The following is a 23,961-nucleotide window of genomic DNA, read 5'->3' as shown; positions in this document are numbered from 1 at the left end:
CCCTGAGGCTCTAGCAACATCGACAGAAAACTCAGTTGCCTTCAGCCCACGTCCTGTTTTTGTGACATATTCTCATTAGTTTTCAAATAATCCTCTTGAAACTTTCCTGCCTTGTCCTGGTGAGATGGAGACACCAGAAAGGCGTGTGGTGAAAGCTGAGGTCAAGTCCACTAGCGGCCCTTCCCCCGCCCCCGAGAGGAAGTGCTTTTATCGCGGGCAGGCGGGCGGCAGTGTCTTCCGCGCCTCGGACCAGGGCAGATCCCTGGGCCCCAAGAGGACGGACCGGCAGGGATCGGGGAGCCCTTCAGCGCCTTCCTCATCCCGGGCATACGTGTTCCGTGCCATCCTTTAAGCCAGTCGTGGAGGGTGGGCCCTGGCCTGTGGGCACAGCCCTCCGCCTCTATCCATCCCTCCCGCTGACCCTGCCTGTCTAGAGCACCACAGACCTTCCCGGAGCCCCCTCCCAGGCGGCTCCAAGGTCTGAGGCCCTCAGCTGCCCCCTCTGTCCCCAGCTGAGCCGGATGTGAGCTCTTCCCAGTGTTAATAACCACGGTGGGAAGACGGTCCGGTCCCTGCCCGGGGAGAGGCTTCCACCTTTTCACACAGCCCTTCTGGAAGGAATTCTTTAACCTACTGAAGAATGTGCTAAGGATGGAAAAATCGGATGGCACACTCGCCACCAGGTAGAGACAACTCAGGTGAAAATGCCCCGCATGGGACTCCCAGGGGTGCAGTTCTGGGGCGGGGGCCCCGGAATTCCGGAACCGCTGTGGCTGCCCGTCCTGCGGCCAGCCCACTCCTGGCACTGGAGTTCAACAGTTTCCCCTAAATTGACACTGTTGTAACTGTGTCCATCTAATTCCTTAACCTTTCTCCTCTTCCTCCTCCTTCTTCTTTTGCTGTGTTAGGGCTGTACCTGCAGCACATGGAAGTTCCTGGGCTAGGGGTTGAAACTGAGCTGCAGCTGCCAGTCTACACCACAACCACAGCAACACCGGATCCGAGCCACATCTTTGACTTACACCACAGCTCACGGCAACACCGGATCCTTAATCCACTGAGTGAGGCCAGGGATCGGACCCCATCCTCATGGATAGTAGTCGGGTTTGTTACCACTGAGCCATGATGGGAACTCCTAATTCCTTGATCATTATTCTTGGAAAAACTATACGTTCTTTTAATTCCAGGTTGCAAACAGAGCAATCATTCTGCTTCTCCGAAGTCACTGTGGTTCATGTTTTCTCACCCTGTGTGGTTTGGGGTCTTTCCTATCAGCTCGCAGCTCTTTGACAACTGAGCGGGTGAGTTAAATAATGCTGTCCCTGCCTCCCCCTTTTCAAGCAGACGTGGGCTCTAGTCACCGAGTACTCTTTTGAACGTCCACGTTGTCAAAGTTTAGTTGTATTTTAAAATGCCATTGCTGATGGCACCGTTTAAGACGCAGCAGTGTTCACGGCGTCTTGGTTAATGTTTACAAATGCACAGTGTCCTTCAGACACCAGTAAATTGTGCGATTGTTAGGAGGAAAAAAAATGTGGCTTTCTGTGGCCCTGGTGCTAAGCCCAGGCTGGTATTTACTCTGCTTCCAAAGGCACATGAGTTTTAACCATCTTTTTCTATAACGGAACATCCAAACCAAATAGAGATATGAAGTATTTGAACTGGAAGAGGTGGGGGGACAGTGCACTGCAGTCAAGGGCCCTTTGCTGTCTCACATGGACAGGAAGGCACCCTGTCCCCTCTACGAAGGACCGAGAACCAAGTGGAAGACATTCCTGTGAAACCATGCCGCATTCATCAGACCTGCAGTCACTGTGCCCAAGACGACGACGAGGCTGCCTTCCCGCACTGCCGTCCGGCACCAGCGGGACCTGGGCTAGCTTGGGTCTGCCCTAGAAGGGAAGGGCAGTGACGTTGACGCTGGGCCCCGACCTGTCAACCTCCAATTTTAAAGTAGAATCACTCACCTGGTATCTGGACTTCCTGAGGTTCAGGTTCTTTGTGTCTCAGCACAGAAGGAATTCGGTGAGAGACAAAGCGATAGGCGAGAGCGAGATGTATGGGGACGCTCCTGAGAAATACAAGCGGCCGGCACCATCCGGTGGGCTATAGTTTTATAATCCAGGTGGAGTGCGGGTGGGAAAAGACGGCCTCTTCCTCTTTCTGGGAGTGGTAGCTCCTCCTTGGTGTCTGGTGAGAGAGCGTTTGACCCTATAAGGTCAAACTAGGTGCTCATTCAGCTCAGCAGAAGGGTGGTCCTTAAACTCTTGCCCTTGGTCTAAGCCTGAAAGCAGGCCCCGCCCCACTCCCCACCAAGGACCAGAGGCATATCTTGTGCTTCCACTAGCCAAGCCTACCTCTTCTGACGGCTGTCCTGAGCGGTCATTAAGGCACAGTGGTCTCCCGAAGTCCCTTCCCTATCTGTGGTCCCTCACAGGGACTTCCACACCGGCCTGTGTGGTTGTCCTACTCCATCCGGCCGAGCTGAACTGAGGCACTCAAGCTCATGGAAGCTGAGGTCCTGGAGGGAGGACCTGGCAGGGCTGGCATCTCCCACACCCACGCCCCCCACTGCTGACCGGGCAGGAGGAGGTGGTGCCGCCTTTGGCTCCTCCGCACTGCAGGAGGCACAAATACAGGGCAACCAGCTCTGTCTTCCAGGCCAAGGAGTCCTCCACACAGACCCAATGGGGTGAGGGCCTGTGAAATTCTACCCACCTTGGGCTGTCTCGGGGCGAGCAATGTGGGCAGAGGGGAAGGGCAGGCCATGCTGACAGGGAGCCGTGCCCCAATCACGGCCGACTGCACAGCCCTCTCTGGGGTCAGCTGGACCCCACGTTAGACTGCAAAGCCCACTGCCTGGATTCCTCCGCAGCCCCTCCAGGGTTGAGGTAGGTGTGGGGCAGCAGTGGAACAGGAGCCGGAACATGATGTTGAGGCCCTGAGAGAGAGCACGCGGCAGCCGCTCCAGCCCTGCCCCCCCCTTTTTTTCTCTTTCTCCCCCCCCCCCCCCCCCCCCCCCCCCGGCAGTGCTGCTAGGGGGGGAGGTGCTCTTATCAGGCTGGTCCAGGAAGCCGCCAGTCAGTGACCCCAGGAAGCTTAGGGGTTGGATCGCTTCCCTGTGCGATTCCCAAAGTCCCGTTCCACTTTGACTATGGAAACACAATCTTAAAAAGAAAGTAACTGGACTCTTGCAATATGTATTGTTATCATTTCGCGACGCCCTCCGGCTGCAGACCTCCCAGGAGCCGGCCGCTGCACACTGGTCCCCGGCCCGCAGGCTCCACTCGCGGAGGTGATGGGCGTCCGGGGACGCGGGTGCCCGGGGGCGGGGGAGGCCCTCCGGGCGGGGATCGGGGCCGAGCACGCTGGCTATGCAGCCGAGGACGCTGGTTAGGCACCGCCCTCGGGGCCATTCCAGGACACACCGCTACAGCTCTACTCCCGGAGGCGGATTCTCCACCCCTCCAGGGTCAGGGCCAAGCCAAGCCCGGGACTGGCCGCCCCTCCCAGTCGCGCAGGCGCACTGAGCTCCGCGCGGAGCGGGGAGGCGGGCCCGCGAGAGGCAGGGGGCGGGGCCCGTAGGGCGAGGGGGCGGGGCCTCCTGTTGCGCACTTGCTCCACCGTCGCCCCGCCCACTTCCGGCGCGCGGCTCTTCCGGGCAGAGGCGCCTGGCCGGGGTCCCAGTGGGGTGGGTCCGGCCGCAGACGACGACTGACCAGCGGCACCAAAGCCACCATGGCGTCCAGTGGGGCCCGCGGGCCGACGCTGCGCTGGGCACTGGCCCTCGGCGGCGCCGCGCTGCTCCTACTGCTCCTGCCGACGGCCTCGGCGCAGGGTGAGGGCGGCCGGGGGGCGCGGGGTCAGGGTCACGGGGTCGGGAGGGAGACCAGGGTCGAGGCGCCCGGGGAGCGCAGGGTCGAGAGGCCTGACAGGCGGGGTCGGGAGGAAGGGGGCGGGGGTCGAGGGGCCGGGGAGCGCGGGGTCGGGGTCGGGGTCGAGGGGAGGGCGGGGATCAAAGGGCCCTGGGAGCGCGGGGTCTGGGGCAAGGAGCGAGGGGGCACAAGGTCGAGAGGCCCGGAAGCGAGGGTGCTGGGGGGGGCGAGAGGTTGCTGCCTAGGGCCTGTGCGGTTTGCGGGGGCCGCCAGGGGCCCACCCGAGTGTCCGGCCGGGGCAGCAGGGGCTGGGGGAAGACTGCGTGCCGGCCCTTTGGCTCAGCGTGCGGGCGGCCTGGCCCGAGAGCACGGTCAGCTCCTTAACCTCGCCACGACCCTCTCCGAGAGCGCTGTGGGGTGGTGGGAGCAGGGCTTGGGAGCTTGCTTGTCCCTTGGCGGGTCAGCCGCCCGGAGTCCAGGGGCCCAGCCCTTGTGAGGGCGCGGCTGGTGTGTTGGGGGCTCTGCTCCGCTCTGCTCAGACTCCGGGGAGGCCTGTGTGCAGGCCCCCACCCACGCCCTCTGTGCCCAGTAGACCCCCTCTCCAGGGAGCTCCGGGGAGAGTGGCCAGGGCTTGAACTAACCCTGAGGCTGGGTTTCTTCGCTCTCCAGACCCGCAGCCGTTGTCAGCCTTCCTTGGTTTATCCCACCTATTCTTGGTACCACCTGTGTCAGGTGCTGGGCCGGGTGGCGGCTGGCAGGTGGAGAACCAGACTTCCTGGGAGACTGACCAGGAACTAGCAGAGTGCTTGGGGGTGGGTGAGGGGAGCATGGGATAAGAGGGCACAGGAGTTCCAGGGACCTGGCTGCTGGAAGGTGGTGGAAATCTCAGGAGCAGCTGGGGATGGGGCGTCCCGCGATCACCAGGCGTGGAGAGCAGAGCCCTGGCTGGTCAGCTTCGGTTCAGCACAGCCAAGCACCTGTCCGCTTTGTGACCTTATGGGCTGCTTGTTCCAGCGCAAGGCTGCTTGAGTTCCTGCTCGTCTGCTTCCCAGCGCACTAACGTGTACCTCTGTGGCGCGGCAGTCAGGTCGCGCAGAATGGGGAGCTTTAGGTCCAGAATGTGTTTTCGGCACGAATGTATTATGAGTTCTTTTTACCCGACTGGGTGGGTGTGAGGCAGGAGACCAGGCCCTCTCCTTGGTGGCCTTCCGGGATGGACTCTGGCTTTGTGAGAGTGGGTGTGGCGGGAAACGCCCCCTCGTGTGTTTGGCTGCTTGCTTTTCACACGGCCGGGTCCTGTGACAGTCTGGGAGTTAAGCCAGACTCGTGTTTCAGGAGCAAAGCAGCTCCTTTCCAGCCACAGTGAGCACTGAGCCCCCTTCCCGCGGAGAGTGGGCTGGTCTGAGAGTTTATGCTTGTCATGCCGTAGGAATGCAGCCACACCGTGGACGTTTGCTCTGTGTGTCCCTCAGAGCTCCCAGGAGAGCCAGCCCACAGGATGTGTGCAGCTGTGGGAAAGGCTCATCACAAGGGCTTGGCTCTCGGGAGCGGGGGGGGCGGGGTAGGAGTCCCCTGGTCTGCCATCCGCCAACTGGAGACCCAGGACGCCTGTGGGTACGTCCCCCTCTCTGCTGAAAGCAGGCCGGGGGCAGGGCAGGTGCACATTGCGGCTCCAGCAAAGAGCGGATTCGTCCTTCCCTGCCTCTCTGTCGTGTCCGGGCCTCGGTGGATTAGGAGATGCCACCCACCCACCTAGGAGAGGGCCACGGGCTTTAATCTGGCCACCAGCTCAGGGCGTCTCTTCTGGAAACACCCACAGACACTCCTGGGCGCTGTTTGCCTTGGCCCGGTCGAGTTGACACGAAAAATAACCATCCCAGGTGTGTGACTCGAGAGGCCAGCACGCAGGTCCCCGTCCCAAACTCACCTGTCTGCTGCGGTCTTCTCTCCTGTGCACATGGCCTTCGACCCCACAGCGTGTCGAAGGGCTTCAGCGGGGTTGGACCCCCCAGCCAGCGTTTCATCTTTGCCTCTGGAGGGCAGGCGACCCTGAAAGGCCTTTTGTCCTGAAGGGGGGGGGGTGTGCAGGGTGTTGGTGTGCTCAGGTCTGAATCTTGGCATACACCTCGCCCCTTTTCTGCATCGAATCGAATCGAACTCCTGCCTCCTTTTTCAGGTGAAATTGACCCCACCGGGCCCCTGCTGTGCCCTGTTGCCTGGGGCGCGGCCGCAGCGCCCAATTTTGGGGCTTTTCCATGTGGTCTGCTGAATGCAGCCCTCGGGCCTGTTGGGTCCGACAGGAAAGAGCCTTCCTCATTTCCTTGTTTTTAAAAAACAGAGCTCCCGACAGACGCTAGTGTGCGCTGCGTCCTTTGTGCTTAAGCAGCTGACGCACCCGAAACTTCAGGAAAGAACTGAAAATACATCCTGGGTTGGCCTGCGTCCAGCAGACTTTTTCTTTACAACTTAGTTTCCCACGAGCATGAGACTGCGGGTCTCTAGCCCCGAAAAGATGAGCCTAAGTGGACGGTCCTGGCCTCGGCTTCCGAGGCCAGGGCGGTGATTTCAGCCTTAGACCCGGGAGCCTGGGCCGCTGCTGACCGACCTCCGGCTCAGCGCAGGTTGTCCGCGTCCCGTGATGAGATAAGATGCGGTGAGAAACGCCGCCGCCACCGCCCGTCTCTGAAGTAGCTGCAGGCGGCTGGGGTACCTGCCTTTCTGGCCGTGCAAGATGCCTGGGCTTCGAGGGCGGGAAGGGAATGGCCTTCGGCGGCTCTGGGCTCTGCGGAGGCTGTTTGACATGGGCGTTCCTGTGTTAAGAACCTGCCCGGTTCCAGGCTGTGCTGGGAGCCAGGGGAGAGTGAGGCTGTCCCTTTTGGCCTTCCCCCGCCGACTGTTGACACACGCTGGCCGGTGATCCAGAGGCCCCAGGGTGGACGGGTTGATGGTGTGTATCTTGGAGCTGAGTTCTTTTAGTTCACACAGGACCGGTTGTTAAACTGGAAAATCCCTGTCCCCAGGCTGCATCTTCCCAGTTCCCCACGGCCACTCTGTCAAGGTCGACGAGAAGGCCGTGGATCCTTTTTCCAGAGCCTTTCCAGTGGACTTTGAGCGGGTGTGCGAGGCCTCTGCACCTCCCCGGCCAACAGTTTATTCAGAAGACGTTCAGGAGTTCCTGCTGTGGCACGGGGTTAAGAACCTGGGGTTGCTGGAGCTGCGGCTCAGATTCGGTGCTTGGCCTGGGAACTTCCAGCTGCCAGGGAGTGGCAAGGGAAAGAACAGAGACGAAGTCTAAAGCTGCAGAAAACGTTGGAGGAACAAATGGTTCAGTGAAGCCCAAAGCCGAGTCCCTTTCTGTTGCTGCAGCCGCGTTTGCTTAGCTGCTCCCAGTAGTTGGCATCTGCGAACCCCAAACTCCCAGTCCCTCCCACTCCCTCTCTCTACCCCTTGGCAACCGCACGTCTGTTCTCCAGGCTCATGAGTTTGTTTCTTTTCTGTAGACAGGTTCATCTGTGCCGTATATGAGACTCCAGATATCAGTGGCGTCACACGGCATTGGTCTTTCTCTTTCTGACTGACTTCCCCCAGGATGAGAGTCTCTAGTTCCATCCATGTTGCTGCAAATGGCATTATTTTGTTCTTTTTTATGGCTGAGTATATTCCATTGTGTACATACACCACATCTTCTGAATCCATTCATCTGTCGGTGGCATTCAGGTTGTTTCCATGTCTTGGCTGTTGTGAATAGGGCTGCACTGAACATAGGGGTGCACGTGTCTTTTTCAAGGAAAGTTTTGTCTGGATATATGCCCAGCAGTGAGATCGCTGGATCGTATCATAATTCCATGTTATTTTTTATTGGTTTTTTTTGCCACACCCACAGCGTATGGAGGTTCCCAGGCTAGGGGTCAAATGGGAGCTACAGCTGCCGGCCTACACCACAGCCATGGCAACCTGGGATCTGAGCCTCGTCTGCGACCTACACCACAGCTCACGGCAACGCCAGATCCTTAACCCCCTGAGCAAGGCCAGGGATCAAACCCGCAACCTCACGGTTCCTACTCAGATTCATTTCCAATGCGCCACAGTGGGAATTCCTCCTCTTTCTTTCTTTTCTTTCTTTTTCTTTTTTTCTTTTTTTTTGGCCATACCTGCTGCATTCAAAACTTCCCAGGCCAGGGATCAAACCTGTGCCACAGCAGTGACCCAAGCCGCTGCAGTGACAATACCAGGTCCCTCACTGCTAGGCCATCAGGGGACTTCCGATTATTCTCATGTGCCTTTGCTGGTGGCTGGAGGCAACGTACACAGCCCTCTCCCAGGTGTGGGTGTGTTTTGGAGTTCCCTGGTGGCGTAGTGGTTAAGGATCCACCACAGTCACTGCTTGGCACAGGTCGATCCCTGGCCCGGGAGTTTCGTTTGCTGCGGGCACGGCCAAAAACAAATGTGGGTGTGTTTTAAGGGGGGGAGGGATAGCAGCTGCTTGCTGGTGGATTAGAAATTCTTTTCTGTACACCAGCTTTGTACTTCTTTTTTTTTTTTTTTTGTCTTTGTAGGGCTGCACCCATGACATATGGAGGTTCCCAGGCTAGGGGTCGAATCGGAGCTGTTGCCGCCGACCTACACCACAGCCACAGCAGTGAGGGATGCGGTCTGTGTCTGTGACCCACAGCACTGCTCACAGCAACGCTGGATCCTTAACCCACTGAGCGAGGCCAGGGATCGAACCCGCAACCTCATGGTTCCTAGTCGGGTTCGTTTCTGCTGCCCCGTGATGGGAACTCCGGGCTTTGTACTTCTGATTCGCCCGAGTCCTGAGCTCGGGGCTGCGTGGGGTCCACCCCATTCTCTAGCGGCCAGGCTCTGCTGGGACCGGAACTGGCTTCTCCGTCCTGCGGGGGGGCTTGGCACTGCCGTGGCCTCTGGTGCCAGAGTGTCAGCCGATGCATGGGTCCCTGGTGCTCAGGCTCATGGGTGAACCCCGGGCGGCCAGCCCTGCCGCGGGCGCCGACTTCTCTCCCGCGAGACCCTGGGGTCAGGCCCCCACACGTGTGTCCATCTGGGGCCCTGCTCGTCGAGCTCAGTCCGTGAACCTGGCCGGCCTGCTGCGTGAGTGGGAGGCACCCCCCGCCCCCCGCCGCCTCTGGACGCTGCAGACTCAGTGTTGTTTGCTCTTTCCCTGCAGCTTGCTCTCAGCACACAAACAGGACGTGCGAAGAGTGCCTGAGGAACGTCTCTGTGAGTAGCACGCAGGGCGGCCGGGGCCCCGAGCAGCCGCCCTCTGACCCCAGGGGCCGCTGTGTGCCAAGGGCTCCATGATGGGGCTTTGCGGAGGTGTCTTCACTGGTTGGTAGTAGCCTTTCTCAGGCGTGCTTAACCGTCCCCTGAAAGCCACCCGTGCCACCTGCGTGTCCCTGAGATGCTGCCTCACCTCCTGAAGCAGGAGGGCCCACGGCAGAGCAGGTGCGGGCTCCCCGGGCCGCAGGCATGGCGCCGAGCCGAAGTGTTCAGAGCGGGGAGGGGGTGGGCCAGCTGGCCTTTCTGAAAGAGGGACCCAAATGACCGCCACCATTGGCCGCTGCAAAGCTAAACGGCTGCCATTACAAATGCTGCCCAACAGTGACCATTTCACCTGGGAGTTCAGCCCCCACCCACAGCGGCTGGCCTGCGACCAGGGCTTTCCTGTGGGCACAGCGGCTGGCCTGTTGGACACGTGAGCCCTCCCGCCGCTGTGCTCACCAGTGCGGAAGGTCCAGCTTTCCTGACGGGCAGCCGGAGCCCCAGAGCTGGAGCCCGAGGAGGCCCTGCCTCGTGCCCTCCCTGCATGTGGGCGTCCGGGGAGAAGGAGCTCAGATCCGGGAGGGACTTGGAGGGCACCCAGATGTCGTGGCCTCGAGCAGGGGCGTGCTTCTCTGGGGCACGGGCCTGGGCTCATGGGGGCGGCCTCCAGGGGGGCTCTGGGCTCTGGCCTGAGGAGGGCGGGGAGCGTGCAGGAGCGGTCCCGCAGCCCTGGCTGGTGCTTGGCCCTGGCCCTTGGCGGGTGTCTCCTGGTGCTGCTGCTTCATGTTGGGGGGTTTCTGCCGAGAGTTGCTTCAAGCACCAGGGAGCCCAGGGTCTGGGGCGCGAGCGCTTCTGCAGTGAGCCCTGTGGCCCCGTGTCTCTGGGAGCCAGGTTGGGGGCGCAGCTGCGGCTGTGCGCAGGCCAGTGGGGCGCACATGTCTCTGAAGGCCCGGCCCCCACCCGAACCCCGACCAGTGAGGTCAAGAGCTGCAGGTGAGCGCGTGGGCCGGGGCAGAGCTTCCCACGACTGGAGCACACGTGGGCCCCTGCCTCATGGGGTGTGCCCGGGGCCTCGCTCAGCTAAACCAGAAGATTCCACCAGGCACAGGAGAGCTCGCCCTCCTCGTGAGCTCCTGTGGCTTCCGGCAGCACCGTCGCATAAAAAGGGAAAGTTAAACGTTTCAAACTCGGGCTGTTTGAAAGGGAGGTTTGCTGGAAGTTGCGAAGCAGGAGGGAAGCCCAGCGGTGGAAGGGCTGCTCATACGGCTGGAACGCCGGGCCCTCACAGCCGAGGCGTCGTGAGCACGGACCCAGGGGGCGCGGGCACGTTTTTTTGGGGTGACCTGCACCCTCACTTAGGAACAGAAAGCACCATCATATTCCTTCCCGTTAGAAGCTCAGAGAGGAAAATGGTGACTGTCAAGATTTAAAGCATCAGAATATGCTGACCTGAGCGGGCGTGCTAGGCCGACCCAAACCCCAGCCCGCACAGGGCCAGCCCGGCTCGTGGGGCTGGCCTGGGCCCCTCCGCCGGCCGCCGCCCGGCCCCTGCCACGCGCCCTGGGGATGCGCCCTGGGCACGCGCGCCAGGTTCCCTCCAGCTCCCCGGCTCCCGACGGGCCTTTGACCTTCCCTCGCGTCATCCCGCAGACAGCTGGCAGCGACACGGGCCAAGTTAGGATCTTGACAGAGAGATGACGGCTGTGGCTGGACGCCACGCCACCCCGCCCAGCGTGGTCCCACCTGGGGGCGGGCAGGGGGGGCTCGGGAAGCACGGAAGGCCTGTCCTCCCGCAGGCGTGGGGCCTCCGGGTGTTAGAGGGGCGGGGGGCGGCCAGGCCGGGGGAGCAGGCTGCGCAGAGGCCCTGGGTGGGGCGCCCTCTGGACCAGCACGGAGGCTGCGAGGCTTGCGGGTGCCTGGGGGGCGAGGTCTGGGTTGGGAGGACCCAGCCCGGCCGCCCTCGGTGTGTGACCTTCTCTGTCACCTCTCTCCTAGTGTCTCTGGTGCAACACCAACCAGGCGTGCCTGGACTACCCGGTGACCAGGGTCCTGCCGCCCAGCTCCCTCTGCCAGCTGAGCTCTGCACGCTGGGGCGTGTGCTGGGGTAAGTCGCTGTGCTCGGGGCTTCTTGCAGAGCCGTGCTCAGTTAACATGAGCTGCCAGAGAGCCGGGTCTCGGGGTCCTGGGCGCTGCTGGTGGGGAGGCCGGGAGAGCGGTGGCCTCTGGGAAGCAGGCGGCCTGGGTCTGGAGGCCACCTGGGCTCTGCGGGTGTCTCCCCCGCATCCCTGGGCCTACGAGCACCTGCATCGTGGCACCTGGGGGGCTGGGCGTCCGCTCACGCGCCTCCCACCCGCACGTAGGGTTCCTAGGCCCCTCCTCGGGGGTGTGAGGGCGCCGAGACCCCGCACTTCCCTCGCGCGCCGTGCCAGCGGGGCTGTGTTGAGTGTTGCCGTGTGGCACTCCTCTCTCTGCAGCTGGGCTTGTGACGCCTCTCCCTGGCCCCCGTTGGGGTCATGGGTGCTGTGATGACCGCTGGGCATGTTTGTGTCGGGGTGTCATCTACGACGCGTTCTTGATCTTTGTCCCAGTTGGTTTCCGTCTCAGAACCCGTCGGCCTCTGAAACAACTTACTTTGACCTCACCAGCGGAAACCCAGGGAACCTGGAAGTGTGTGTGTGCACGCGCACGTGTGTGTGTGTGTGCGCGCGCGCGTGTGCGCACATGTAGGCAGACACAGCCATCACGTCCACCCAGCGGGCTGTCCTCTGGTCTCCGCCCTCCTCAGCCCAGGCAGGTGTCCTGGCCTCGCTGGCATCTGCTTTCGTCTTGGTGGCTCTCGTCCCCATGGCCTCCCGTCTGTTCCACAGAGATGGCACCAGGGAGCTGCTGGCTTTGGGGCCTTGGCTGTAAAGTGCCTGACGCCGGGCCACCCCCTGCTGCCCCCCAGGCCCCTAGAGGACAAACACACCCGCGTGTCCGCGGTGCACTTTCTGAGTCCGCAGTTTATCTCCACTTGGCAAAACACACGGACCACGTCTGGTGCCGCCTGTCCCTGGGGACCCCATGGTGGCAGGTGAGCGCTGCCCTGCCCTGGATGGCGGTGGCGGTGGCGGTGTCTGCGGCGGTGTCTGCCTGACCACCGAGTGTGTGCCCTCACCGGAGGTGCTGCTGTGCCCCGCGTGCAGGTGACCAGCCCCGCGCTCTTGTGTGGGCGCCCTTGGGAGTGTTGCCAGCCCACTCTCTCTTGACGTTTAGCCTTGGTCGTCAGCCACGTCTCTTGCGAGTGGCTGCACTGGGCGGGGGGACGCGGCTGCAGGTGGTGGCGCATCCGGCGGGCGCTGGGGCTGTCGTCTGCTTCCTTGCAGTCCGTCCGGGCTGTGGAGCGCTGTCTCGTGCTGGTAAGCTCTGTCTGCTGGCCAGCGGCCTTGAGCGCCCCTTCGAGTGGCGGGCTTTTTTGGTCATTCTCCTGTGAGGTCTGTGAGGACAGCACAGCACAGGACCCCAGTGTGGGGACACTGGGCAGGCGAGGTCCGCTCTGGGCTCTGTAGGAACAGGACTGCTGAGCCCCTGGTCCCCGAGAGGAGGCGTGATGGGCCTGTTTGGCTCAGTCCTTGGGCCGGCGGGCAGTGGAACTGCTGCCAGGTCCCCACAACCAGGACAGGTGTTTGCGGGACCTCGTCCACAGGACCTGAGCTGGTGGGGACCTTGTGGTCAGGCCCCCGGAGACCTCGGTCACCGCCGGCGAGGCCGCACCTCCCGCTAACGCACTTCTGTTCCCCCACGGGCGCTCGGCGAGCTGTCTGGGTTCCGATGCTGACGCCCTTGGACGTAAGCGTCGCCGGAGAACCACGGGGTCCTCGCTGGGTGAACCCTCGCCGGGGCTGGGTCGTGCTCTCCGTTCGGGCCTCGCCTCTGGGGTAGATCCCCTGCGAGGCCGTATCCTTCCCCGTGGAGGGATTTCTGACTCGGTCGTGGAGCCGAGTCCGCTGCTGACGGCGCGGCGGTGCCTCCAGAGCAGCCGTCTCCCTCGTTTCACTGGGTTTACTGTTGCTTGTTCGCGGCCTCTCTTGCCGTGAAGCTGCTCCCTCTGCTCAGGGGTCTGTCACGCCTGCTTCTTAGGATTCCAGCGCTGCCAGGACAGGTCAGGGGAGGAAAAGCCGCATGATCAGAAATGCAGGTGGCCTTTGCCAGGATGCGGCCCCAGCCCTGACAGCGAGTGCTGTCGCGCTGGCAGCCTGAGGTGGCCCCTGGGTGGGGGCACCAAGGCGCTGGGTGTCTGCCTCCCCCTCCCCAAGGACCCTGCCCTGCCCCCAGCCATGAAACTGGGAGGTTCTCGGTTCTCGGCTCGGTGTCAGGAAGCGTCCTGCTGCAGCAGCCCGTCCCGTGGTGGTCGCACCGCCGTCCAGGGTGGGGCTCCCCAGACCTCTGCACTGGCCGCGCTCGCCCCACGGCCTCTGTCTGTCCCGTGATGGGCTCTGCGGGATGGACTGGGGACGTCTCGGCCACTGGTTTGCCTTTATAAATCCTCAGGAGAAACTTGTTTGAAGAGTGTTTGGTCGGGACAGGAGGTCACAAGGTCGTCTGGTGGCTGCAGCCCGTGCTCTGCCCGTGGTGGGAGGGGTGTCCCGTGGGCGGTGGGTGGAGGGCTCCGGGCTCTGACGCCGTCATCCCGCGGGACCGCGTCTCTGTGGCTCCCGTCTGAGCTCGCCGCTGCTCCTCCCTCTGGGTTTGTGGACTTTGCTCGGGCCGGTCAGGCCTGTGCGGGATGCGGGGGGGCGGCAGCTGCCGCTGCCTCGGCGCAGGGCGGCTGGTGGGAGCCGGGATCGGTCCCGGGGGCGGGGGGCAGGGCCGTGGTGACCCCGCTGCCCCCCGCAGTGAACTTCGAGGCCTTGATCATCACCCTGTCGGTGCTCGGGGGCTCCGTGCTCCTGGGCGTCGCCATCTGCTGCTGCTGCTGCTGCTGCCCGAGGAAGCGGAGCCGCAGGCCCGACCGGAGCGAGGAGAAGGCGGAGCGGGAGCGCGAGGAGCGGCGGGTCCGGCAGGAGGAGCGGTGAGGCCCGGAAGACGGGGCGGGGATCCTGTGGGTTCAGGGCTGTGCCTACCAGGCCTCTGAGTGCCCGTCCAGCTCTGAGCCCGCAGAGGCACAGAGGGAGGAGGGCGTCGCTGTGGCCTCTTGTCCGTGAGGCCGAACTGGCCTCTTGTGTTGCCAGCACTGTGACAACACATGTCCTGCCAGCCGCCCCCTGGAGCGTGTGTGTGGAGTGGCCGGGAGGCCGCTGGGGCCGGGGCCTTGCTGGTCCTTGCCGTCTTCCGAACCAAGCGCAGGTCTTTGCTGATGGGTTAGTTTTCTTTAAAGGAAATCAGTGTGGGGGCATGAGAGCTGCTTCTATTGAAACGAACCGGGTGAGGTGATGGAGCAGCCCGGTCTGCCGGGCCCCCTGCCCGTCCAGTGGGAGTGTGGCCCTGGCCGGCCGGCCCCATCCAGCTCTGGCTCCGGGAGGCGGGAGTGAACCCCCGGCCCCGCCGCCCAAAGTGAAAGGTCCCGCTGGTAAAATCGTGCTGCCCTTTGGTGCTGAGCGAGCGCCCTCTGTGTTGTAGGAGAGCAGAGATGAAGTCAAGACACGATGAGATCAGAAGAAAATACGGTAAGAGTCCGCGGGCTCTCCTTTCCGCCGGGGGCACGGGAGGCCGGCCGCAGGTGCGTGACGGAGCGCTGCCTTTACCTGCCTTTACCTCCCAGCCAGCCTCCGGGCACCTGCTGCGAGGGGACGCCGCACTCCACCCTGGGCTCTGTAGGAACAGGGGGTCCGGTGCCCCTGGTCCCCGGGCGGAGGCGGGCGGGGGCGGGGGGTGAAGGGTGGTCTCTGCGCCTGCTCCGCGCACCCGGCTCTCTCTCGGCCGCATCTGAATTGTCCCGAGGTGCGGGCTGGTTCCCGTCGGCCGCGCGCGTTTGTCATCAGCCCCTTTGGTTTGCAGGTTTGTTTAAAGAAGACAATCCGTACGCCAGATTCGAAAACAACTAGAGGCGCGTCATGCGAGGCAGCGTCTCCTCGCCTGGCCCGGGGCTGCGGGTCAGCAGCGGCCACGGCCTCGTCCGCCTCGGCCCTGGGGCGGCCCGTGGGAAGCTGCCCCCCAGGTGCAGGCCTGTGAGCTTTGTCCTCTTTTTTCCTGTTTCTGTCTTTGTCCCTTGAGACATTAAGCCTGTCAGGGCCTTTGGTTGTGTTGTCATTAATCTGAGGAAACCGCACGTTCCTGCCCCTCCCCAGTCTACCTGGGAGCCGGTGCCGACCGCGCCCTGTGTCCCGGGCCTGGTGGGTGCGGCTCCACATGCCGGAAGGCAGTGCGTTTTCAGTCTGTTGTGGGACCCCCGACCAGCCAGCCCTTGTCATTTCCCCGACGAGCCGAGCCGGCTCTCCATTGCCCGCCGTGTCCCGGGCGCCGTCTGCTGAGGGTTCCCGTCCATCTGCACCAGCTGGCACCAAGCAGTCGCTAAAACTCCCCTTTTTAGGTGCGGCCCTAGAAAGACAAAAAAGAGGTTTCACCCGAAGCCTTCCTTTGGAAGCGTAGGCCACCTGGGGGCTGGCTTTTCAATCAGCATCTGGACTGGCACACGAGGCGTTTCTTCCTGGGAAAATCTGAATGTGGACCCTCTGGCCAGCAGTCACCCCGTGCAGGGGCGGGGACACTTGAGAAGCTTTACCTGCACCCTTCTCTGCCCCACTGACCGCAGGCCTGGGGCCCGGGCACAGTCTCTCCCGAGTCCCAGACCCTCCCTGCCTGTCCTCAGTGCTCACCTGGGCACCGCGTGCGACGGTAGGTCCTCCGGGAAGGGACTGTGTCCTGGGCTCTCCCCGGGGGACCCTGTGAGCCAGGGTGCTGAGGGCTGGGCGGCGGTGCAGAGATGCTGCTGGTTGTCCTGCTGACCAGACCACCCGGCCCCCGGCCAGCTCCGTGGATCTCCTTCGGGCGGCCTCATCTGCGGTGGCCCCGAGGTGCCAGACGCGGCAGTCGTCCCTCCAGTGAAGACATGTGACTGCCGTCCGTGGTCTGCGCGCTTCCAGGCAGGTTCGCAGACAATGAAGTGACTGGTTCCTCCTTGAAATCTGAACACAGTTCTAGTTGCCACATTGCTTTGACTTAGAGGAAACCGAGCTTTGGGACGGCAGGTGAGCGGCTGCATGAAAGGACTCAGGCAGAGCCAGCGACCAAACACACCAGCGCACGGCCCGCCAGGCCTTGTCCGCACGGACCCAGCGACCAAACACGCCAGCGACGGCCCGCCAGGCCTTGTCCACACGGACCCAGTGACCAAACACGCCAGCGACGGCCCGCCAGGCCTTGTCCACACGGACCCAGTGACCAAACACGCCGGCGCACGGCCCGCCAGGCCTTGTCCACGCGGACCCAGCGACCAAACACGCCGGCGTGCGGCCCGCCAGGCCTTGTCCACACCCCCTGTGTCGATCTAACCGGTTGACCCTGGCTTCTCACAGACTAAGAAGCAACCTTTAACAGACTCTTGAGTCTTATTCTTTGATTTCTTGGGCATTTGATTGCAGCAAAGTGTTAAGAGACATTCCCGTGTCCTTCGTAACAGCCTGCAGAGTTTTCCTTTCTACTCTTTGTTCATAAAAATCTTTGTAAGAGACTCGAGTCAACACCGAGTCTGGGTGTAAATCCCTCTTTGCTGCCTTGCGGCTGCCGAGCTGAGGCGAGTGGGTTGTGAGATAAAAACCCCATCCTTCCGCGCGGCACAGAGCCGGCTGCGGGCACCGCCGCTTCCCTGTGCTCTTCGACTTGCTGCCAAGAGCAGTCCAACCTGGAGCCTCCAGGAACCGCGTAACCTGAGTGCCTTCATCTGTAGCCACTTTCCAGTCAGCGGCCCAATACACGTTTTTGCTGGCTACGCTGCGTTCCTCCTCTCGTTTCTGGGTGGTGGGAGCGCTGTTGCTTGGGGAGCAGGGGTGGATGGGGCGGTCCTGACGAAGGTGGGTTTCTGGACCCCTTACTAGCCGCGGGAGCAGCCTCCCACGGAGCTCCCGCTGCTGAATGGCCCCAGGGCCGCGCGGCTTCCTGCTGCAGCGCCACCTGGCGAAAAGGTGCCTTTGAGCCTGTGCACCTTGGCTCCCCTGCTGGAAACAGGTGCCACCAGGAACGCATCCTGCCCTCTGCCCTACCTGCTTGGGGGTCTTGGTACCCGCGTGGGGAGCAGTCCCGCCCACTTCCGAGTTGCTGCTGAGTTGGGGGCGTTTTGAGGATGACCGCCCCCTGCCCCACAGCCCCGCAGTAAACCTTTCTCCAAACTCCGACGCTTCTCTTTGGCCTCACTGGGCATCAGGCACCCGGATTCTTGTTTGGTGACATGGTTGCGCTCCGTGACAAGGGGGCAGCGGGCTGGCGAGGGCGCTGCTGGTCCCTGAGACGGCCCCCCGGGGGAGGCTGGATTGAGACCCACCTGGGACTTGAACAACCCGAAGCCACGCCCGCAACTCAGCTCCCAGAAACCTCAGGGGAGCGAGCGGCAGGCTGGATGCCTGCTCAGGTGACCTGGCCCATTTCCCAGGAAGGTCCTGCTCACGACTGAATCCCGGGATCCAGACACAGAACTGAGGGCTCTGGGCCTGGGGCCGAGCACAGTGCCAGTGGCTTAGGGCCAGAGCCCGGCCAGCTCTCGCACCCCCTCCCTGCCCCGTCTCCTCGCCCCGTGTTCCCGAGCCCTTCCCTGGGCCCGTGCGTCACGGGCCTCTGACCACGGCCGGCCCAGATGTGGGCCGTCTCCGTGGTGGTCGGGACCACGTGCAGCACCTGCCCTCTGGGGGGACAGTCCAACGTGTTCCGACAGCCAGGCCCCCAAGGAGGCCCCAGTGTGGTGCCCCAATCAGGGACGCTCCCCCACCCTGGGGCCCGCAGGGCTTTCCGTTCCTCCTGCCGCCAGGGCCACCTCGGGCTGTAGGTGGCAGAAAAGGCTGCCCCGCCCAAGGTCAGAGTGCAGGCCCGCTGCCCCCCCAGCCCCGGGCAGGACCAGGAGGAGAGTATGGCGTGTGCCCGGAGCTGCTCAGCGGGCCGTGGGGTGTGTCAGTCTGCGCAGGTCACGTGCAAGCACCACATTTATCTCGCCTGGAGGCTGGGTGCCTGGGGCCCATGTGTTGGCAGGGCTGGTCCCCCCACCCCCCAGGCCTCTCTCCTGGCCGTGTGAACAGCCGCCCCCTCCCCATGTCCCCCCATGGTCGCCGTCCATGCATGTCTGCGTCCTGATCGCCCCGTCTCCCAGGGACCCCGTCAGATGGGGTCAGGACCCACCCACGACCCAGTTTATCTTAATGGCCTCTGTCAGGTCCTTTCCAGACCCTGCACGCTGGGAGGTGCTGAGGTCAGGGCTTCTGCTTGTGACGCTGGGGGACACCGTCCAGCTCTCACACGCGGGGAGCCCTACGTCTTCAAGCCTGGGGGTGCGCTGACCTGCAGAGCCCCGGGTCTGCACCTCAGCAGTGGAGGTGGGCTGGGGGAGGGCCCCTCAGGTGGCCTTGCCTGCGGCCGGGGACAGGGAGGGGACTCGGTCAGGCGCTGTGTGTGCCTGTCCCCAGCAGGCCTGCCGTGAGCTAGACGCGGGGTGAGCCCCACTCTGGCCGGTGCGCCTCCGGAGCAGGAGCGCAGTAACCCTGGAGAGCCAGGGCTTCCCTCTGCTCCTGGGCTCGGCGACCCTTGAGGATGGTCCCAGTCCCCTGAGGAAGGCTCGAGAGCACTTCCGACCTGCGGCCCAACCGCGGGGAAGCCCTGGAAGCGGCCCGGGAGGAGCCCGGCATCCCGGTTACGGTGACGGGTTGGGTGTCGCCCGAAAGACCCAGACTCTCCGGGTCTGCCAGCTTGGTGGCCCTGCGCTGCCGCCTCCCGGGCCCGGCTGTCGGCTCTCCTTCCACGTCACTCACTGTCACGTGCTCCTGGTCTGGCTCTAGCTTTAAGCGCTGACACCTGGGACCCACGCCAGCCGGACCCTGGTGTCCACAGAGGTCAGGAGGTCATGGCAGCTCCCTGCTGTGCAGAGGCCACCGCGGGCACTTCTCCACGTTTCTCCATGTTCGGTGCAGGGAGGGGCCTAACTGGGCCAGAGGGGAGGAGGGCAGGCTGCACGCTCACCAACAAACGCCTCGTTCGCGGAGGCCAGGCTGTTCCTGGACAGCAGCGGTTCCCCCTCCCCGGGCTGCATGCAGCCGTCACCCCGCCAGCCCCAGCTCCAGACACGCACGCTCATCCAGTGCGGGGGGCAGGATGCTTTCCAACCCGCTCTCCAAGTGATTCCAGAGAGGGTGTGTGGCCCCAATTTTAGGGGACTGGCGGCGTGGCGGCTGGATGGGCACGCAGAACAGCAGCCCTACCTGCCTGAGACCGGCAACCCAGCCTGCGTTTCTCCAAGAGCCCTGACAACAACGGGTCTGCAGTTTCCCATCGGGGCAGCGCCACCGTCCACCCTTGGGACACATCGGAGTCTCCGGGAAGCTTGTGGGAACCAGATGCCAAGGGCGTGGGTGACTCTACGTCCGAGGACCCTGGGGAAGCCTGAGGTTCTGTTAGGCAGCCTAGCGACACCCGCCGAGTCCTGGGCTGCTCTCCCGGCTGCACCCTCAGCCCGGTCCAGCTTGTCCGTCATCCATCTGGTCTGACAGGCGTGACGTCTGGTTCCAGGACATTCCCCAGCCCCGCTCGCACAGACATGTGGACAGGTGAGCCTTGCTTGGGGCCCGGGCCATGGGCGGGGGCGGCCTCTGCCTTGTCCCGCTGTTCGGAGGCTGTGGCCTCTGCGAGGTGCTGAGATCCGGTGCTGTCATGAAGGCTCCCCGACACTTTCTGGAATGCGGGGGCCCCTTTCCTGCTCCTGTGGCCACAGGGGTGGGTTTTCCCTTGAGGTTTCGGGTGCCCACTCTGCTGCCACAGGGCGGCTCTGCCATCAGGCTTTCTTTTCAGGAGAGGCCTGTGGGCATGAAAACCCCAGCCAAACCGAGGAACCTGAGCTGGGCTCACTGCCCGCTCTGCACCGCCCGCCCTGCGGCCAGCGTCTCCCTTGGAGCTCCGGCCCCTGCCCTGGTTTGTGTTCCAGCTGGGCCACCCTCGGGTCAGAGCTGGGCGGCGACGAGGACGAACCCCAGCTCCGCTAGGCCGGCCTGCCCTCAGCCAGCGCTCAGGGCCTCCGGCAGCTGCTCGTTTGGCCTCCTCCACCAGAGGTCTCTCCGCCCTGGAGGGGTACCTGCTGGGTCTAGAAATCTGGGTTTAGAGTCTCTGAAGGCGTCACGTCCTCGTCCACACTGTCTTCAGTGGGCCTCGCTTCTGCGCCGGGTGGGCTGTAAGTCTGATCCTGTTCCTCTGCTTGTAACGTGTCTTCTCCCTCCATCTGCCTTCAGGATGCTGTCTTTATCTGGTTTTCATCACTGGGGATACCCTCTGTCCTGGACGCCTTTTCTGTACTTACTGCATATATGATTACATATATGTATTTAAAGCCTTCGGGGAGTTCCCGTCGTGGCGCAGTGGTTAACAACTCCGACTAGGAACCATGAGGTTGCGGGTTCGATCCCTGGCCTTGCTCAGTGGGTTGAGGACCCAGCGTTGCCATGAGCTGTGGTGTGGATCGCAGACGCGGCTCGGATCCCGCGTTGCTGTGGCTCTGGTGCAGGCCGGTGGCTACAGCTCCAATTAGACCCCTAGCCTGGGAACCTCCATATCCTGCAGAAGCGGCCCAAGAAAATGGCGAAAAGACAAAACAACAACAACAATAATAATAAAGACTTCGGAATTTGGATCTGCGCCGTGGTCGCTTCATATTCAGAAAGTGCGTAGCTGTCATTTTTTCAAATACGTCTTCTGCCCTCTCTCCTCCCTCTGTACCCCGATGACACGCGTCGGACCATCTGACCTTAGTCCAGGGCTTTTGTTTGCCCTGTTCCGTTGGGGGAACTGTCCTCTCTTTTCGGCTTGGGCAAGTCCCACGGTCTCATCTGGGAGCTCGCGGGGGATGCTGGGCCTGTCCCAGAGGCATCGGGAGCCCGTGGACGGCCCAGTCCTCCCCCGTCACCTGCGACAGCCTCCCGCACTTCCGAGGGCCGCTTCCTCAGTCTGTCTCCGTGCTGAGTTCCCGCCCTTTCCACCTGCAGCCTTAACACAAAGCCTGTCTGACAGTCCCAGCGTCCGAGCCACATCCACATCTACTTGTGTTGCTTGTCATGTCTTTTTGTTTGTTTTTTGCTTTTTAGGGTGGCTCCCACAGCACATGGAGGGTCCCAGGCTAGGGGTCAAATCAGACCTGGAGCTGCCGGCCTACACCAGATCCTTAACCCACAACCCACTGAGCGGGGCCAGAGATGGAACCCGCATCTTCATGGATACGAGTTGGATTTGTTTCCACTGGGCTGCAGCGGGAACTCCCAGCCTGTCCTGTCTCGATGGTGTTTTCTTTTCCTTTTTGCTTTCTAGGGCAGCACCCGCGGCATGTGGAGGGTCCCAGGCCAGGGGTCGAATCAGAGCTGCAGCTGCCGGCCTGCACCACAGCTCACGGCAACGCCGGATCCTCAACCCACTGAGCGGGGCCAGGGATGGAACCCGCAACCGCATGGTTCCCAGTCGGATTTGTTAACCACTGCGGCACGAAGGGAACTCTGTTTTTGTTTTTTCCATTGTAGCTGGTTTCCCACTGTACGGCAGAGTGACCCCTTCACACACACACATTCCTTTTTCTCACAGTGGCCTGCCCCATCACGTGACTAGAGAGAGTCCCCAGTGCTGCACAGCAGGATTTCATGGCTTATCCTCTCCAGAGGCCATAGTCTGCATCTGTGGACCCCAAATAGTGGGACGGCCCGGGAATCGGAGGGCGGGTTTCTGATGTGCCTGCTTAGTTCGTGTCCTTGTGACACGTTTCGGAAAGATGCACCTTGTGCCACACACGGTTCAGCCATGAGGACTGACGACAACACCCCACCCTCAGGGCGGGTGGAGGCATCCATCCCTCACCCAGGGGGGCTTTCTGGCGAGAGCAGGACAGGTGCCCCCAAGCCGGTCTGAAAAGGCTTGAGAGCCAGGAAAGGAGAGGAGTTGGGGGTGTCTCTTGTGTTGGGTGGGACCGTGGGGAGTGTGGCCAGGGGCGGGCATGGTCTGAACTCTTGTTTTATGGCTTCGTCGGATTGGCCGAGTTTTGTTGCTGCCTTGTTCTCCTTGCAGTGGTTTGAAAGTTATTTCTCATCGGGGGGGGGGCATCCTCCCCCTCCGCTCCTCGTGTCTTCTGACCCGCCTTCCGCTGGGTCTAACCTGTTACTGAGCCCAGGCACTGAAGCCGTCATTTCAGGGACCACAGTTTTGCTTTCAACCCAGCTGATCCTTTTTTAGAGCGTCCACTTTCCTGCTGAAAATTTCCGCCTCATCGTCTGTTTGCTCCAACGTAGTAGAGTTTTTCTTTTTCTTTCTTAGTTATTTTAAAACTTATAATGCCAAGAGCCTGTTCGCCTATGGATTTATTGCCAGTACATACACATTTTCCCCTTGGTTTTGGACATTTGCTCTCTGGCTTTCTTTGGAAACAGACTTTCTCTCCCGGACGGTGTGTACGAAGGTGTTTGGTTGACGGGAGGCCCTGGGCGAGGCCATTTTCCTGCAGGGGTTTCCTTTGGCCGCAAGGCCGGCAGTGGGAAGGCGAGCAGATGAGCCTGCTGCAGTTTGGGAGTGAGTGCAGTTTTGCTGCGTTTTGCTCTTTTGTGGCCGCCCTGCAGCATATGGAGTTCCCAGGCCAGGGATCAGATCTGAGCCGTTGTTGCGACCTAAGCTGCAGCTTCGGCAACATCGGATCCTTAAGCCACTGTGCTGGGCCGGGGATCAAACCTGCCTCTCAGGGCTCCCAAGACACGGCCGGCCCTGTTACGCCACAGCGGGAGCTCCACAAATGCAATTCTGGATGCCGGTTTCAGTCTCCGTGGACTCACCTACCTGGGCCTCAGCCTCACTCCTCTGCTGTAGGCCCAGAGCTCCAGCCGAAGCTCCGGGGCATCATCAGAGCCCCCAGCCAGTTTACCTTGCCCGGCCATGCCCAGGGACTATCTCCTCCATCCCCTCAGACCCAGAGGCTCTGCTCAGGGTCTCAGCCCCTCGCCCGCTGTATACCTAAGGGACGGCACTGCCCCTCCACGCACACGCAGAGGAAAGGCCCCGCGAGGACACGGGGAGTTGGTGGCCGCCTTCGAGCCGAGGAGAGAGGCCCCAGGAGAAACCCACCTGCCCGCCTTGATCTTGGCCTTCTAGCCTCCACTACTGTGAGGGAATAAATATTTGCTCAAGCTGCCCGGGCTGTGGTATTTTGTTACAGCCACTGAGCTGATGACACACCATACTAGTCACTAAACCCCTGAAAGAAAAACCACTTCCCTTCCTTCTGGGATCTCTGCCCTCAGAGAGAGTCTCTTCTGTTTTGGTAGCCATTTGGTGTCTTCAAGCAGAGCTTCAACATACTTCATACAGATTTTCTGATCGTTCAAAACCATAGGCTTTTTTTTTTTTTGGCTGCGCTCACGGCATACAAAGGTTCTCGGGCCAGGGAGCCCACGCCACAGCAGAGACCCAAGCCACAGCAGTGACAACACTGGATCCTTAACCTGAGAGCCACCAGGGAACTTCAAAACTGCAATAGTTTTATAATTCACTTTTAAAAAATGTATCAGCAGGAGTTCCCGTTATGGCATAGCGGGTTAAGGAACTGGTATAGCCTCTGTGAGTGTGTGGGTTCCATCCCCGGCCTTGCTCAGTGGGTTCAGGATCCGGCATAGGTCGCAGA

General features: G+C 62.1%; 1 protein-coding gene across 1 annotated transcript; it reads left to right on the top strand.

Annotated features, from left to right (window-relative positions):
* On the top strand, positions 3,628-17,061 carry PTTG1IP (PTTG1 interacting protein). The gene is made up of 6 exons (XM_003359011.4): positions 3,628-3,838; positions 9,061-9,113; positions 11,151-11,259; positions 14,031-14,205; positions 14,754-14,800; positions 15,132-17,061. Exons 1-6 carry the CDS (start codon positions 3,739-3,741, stop codon positions 15,176-15,178), a joined length of 531 nt encoding a protein of 176 aa, XP_003359059.1. The 5' UTR covers positions 3,628-3,738; the 3' UTR covers positions 15,179-17,061.

Source organism: Sus scrofa, chromosome 13 (genome assembly GCF_000003025.6).
Source record: "Sus scrofa isolate TJ Tabasco breed Duroc chromosome 13, Sscrofa11.1, whole genome shotgun sequence".
In the NCBI taxonomy this organism is placed as follows: Eukaryota; Metazoa; Chordata; class Mammalia; order Artiodactyla; family Suidae; genus Sus; species Sus scrofa.
The sequence above is the reverse complement of the archived record's forward strand: the minus strand, read 5'-3'. Positions and strand labels throughout refer to the sequence as shown.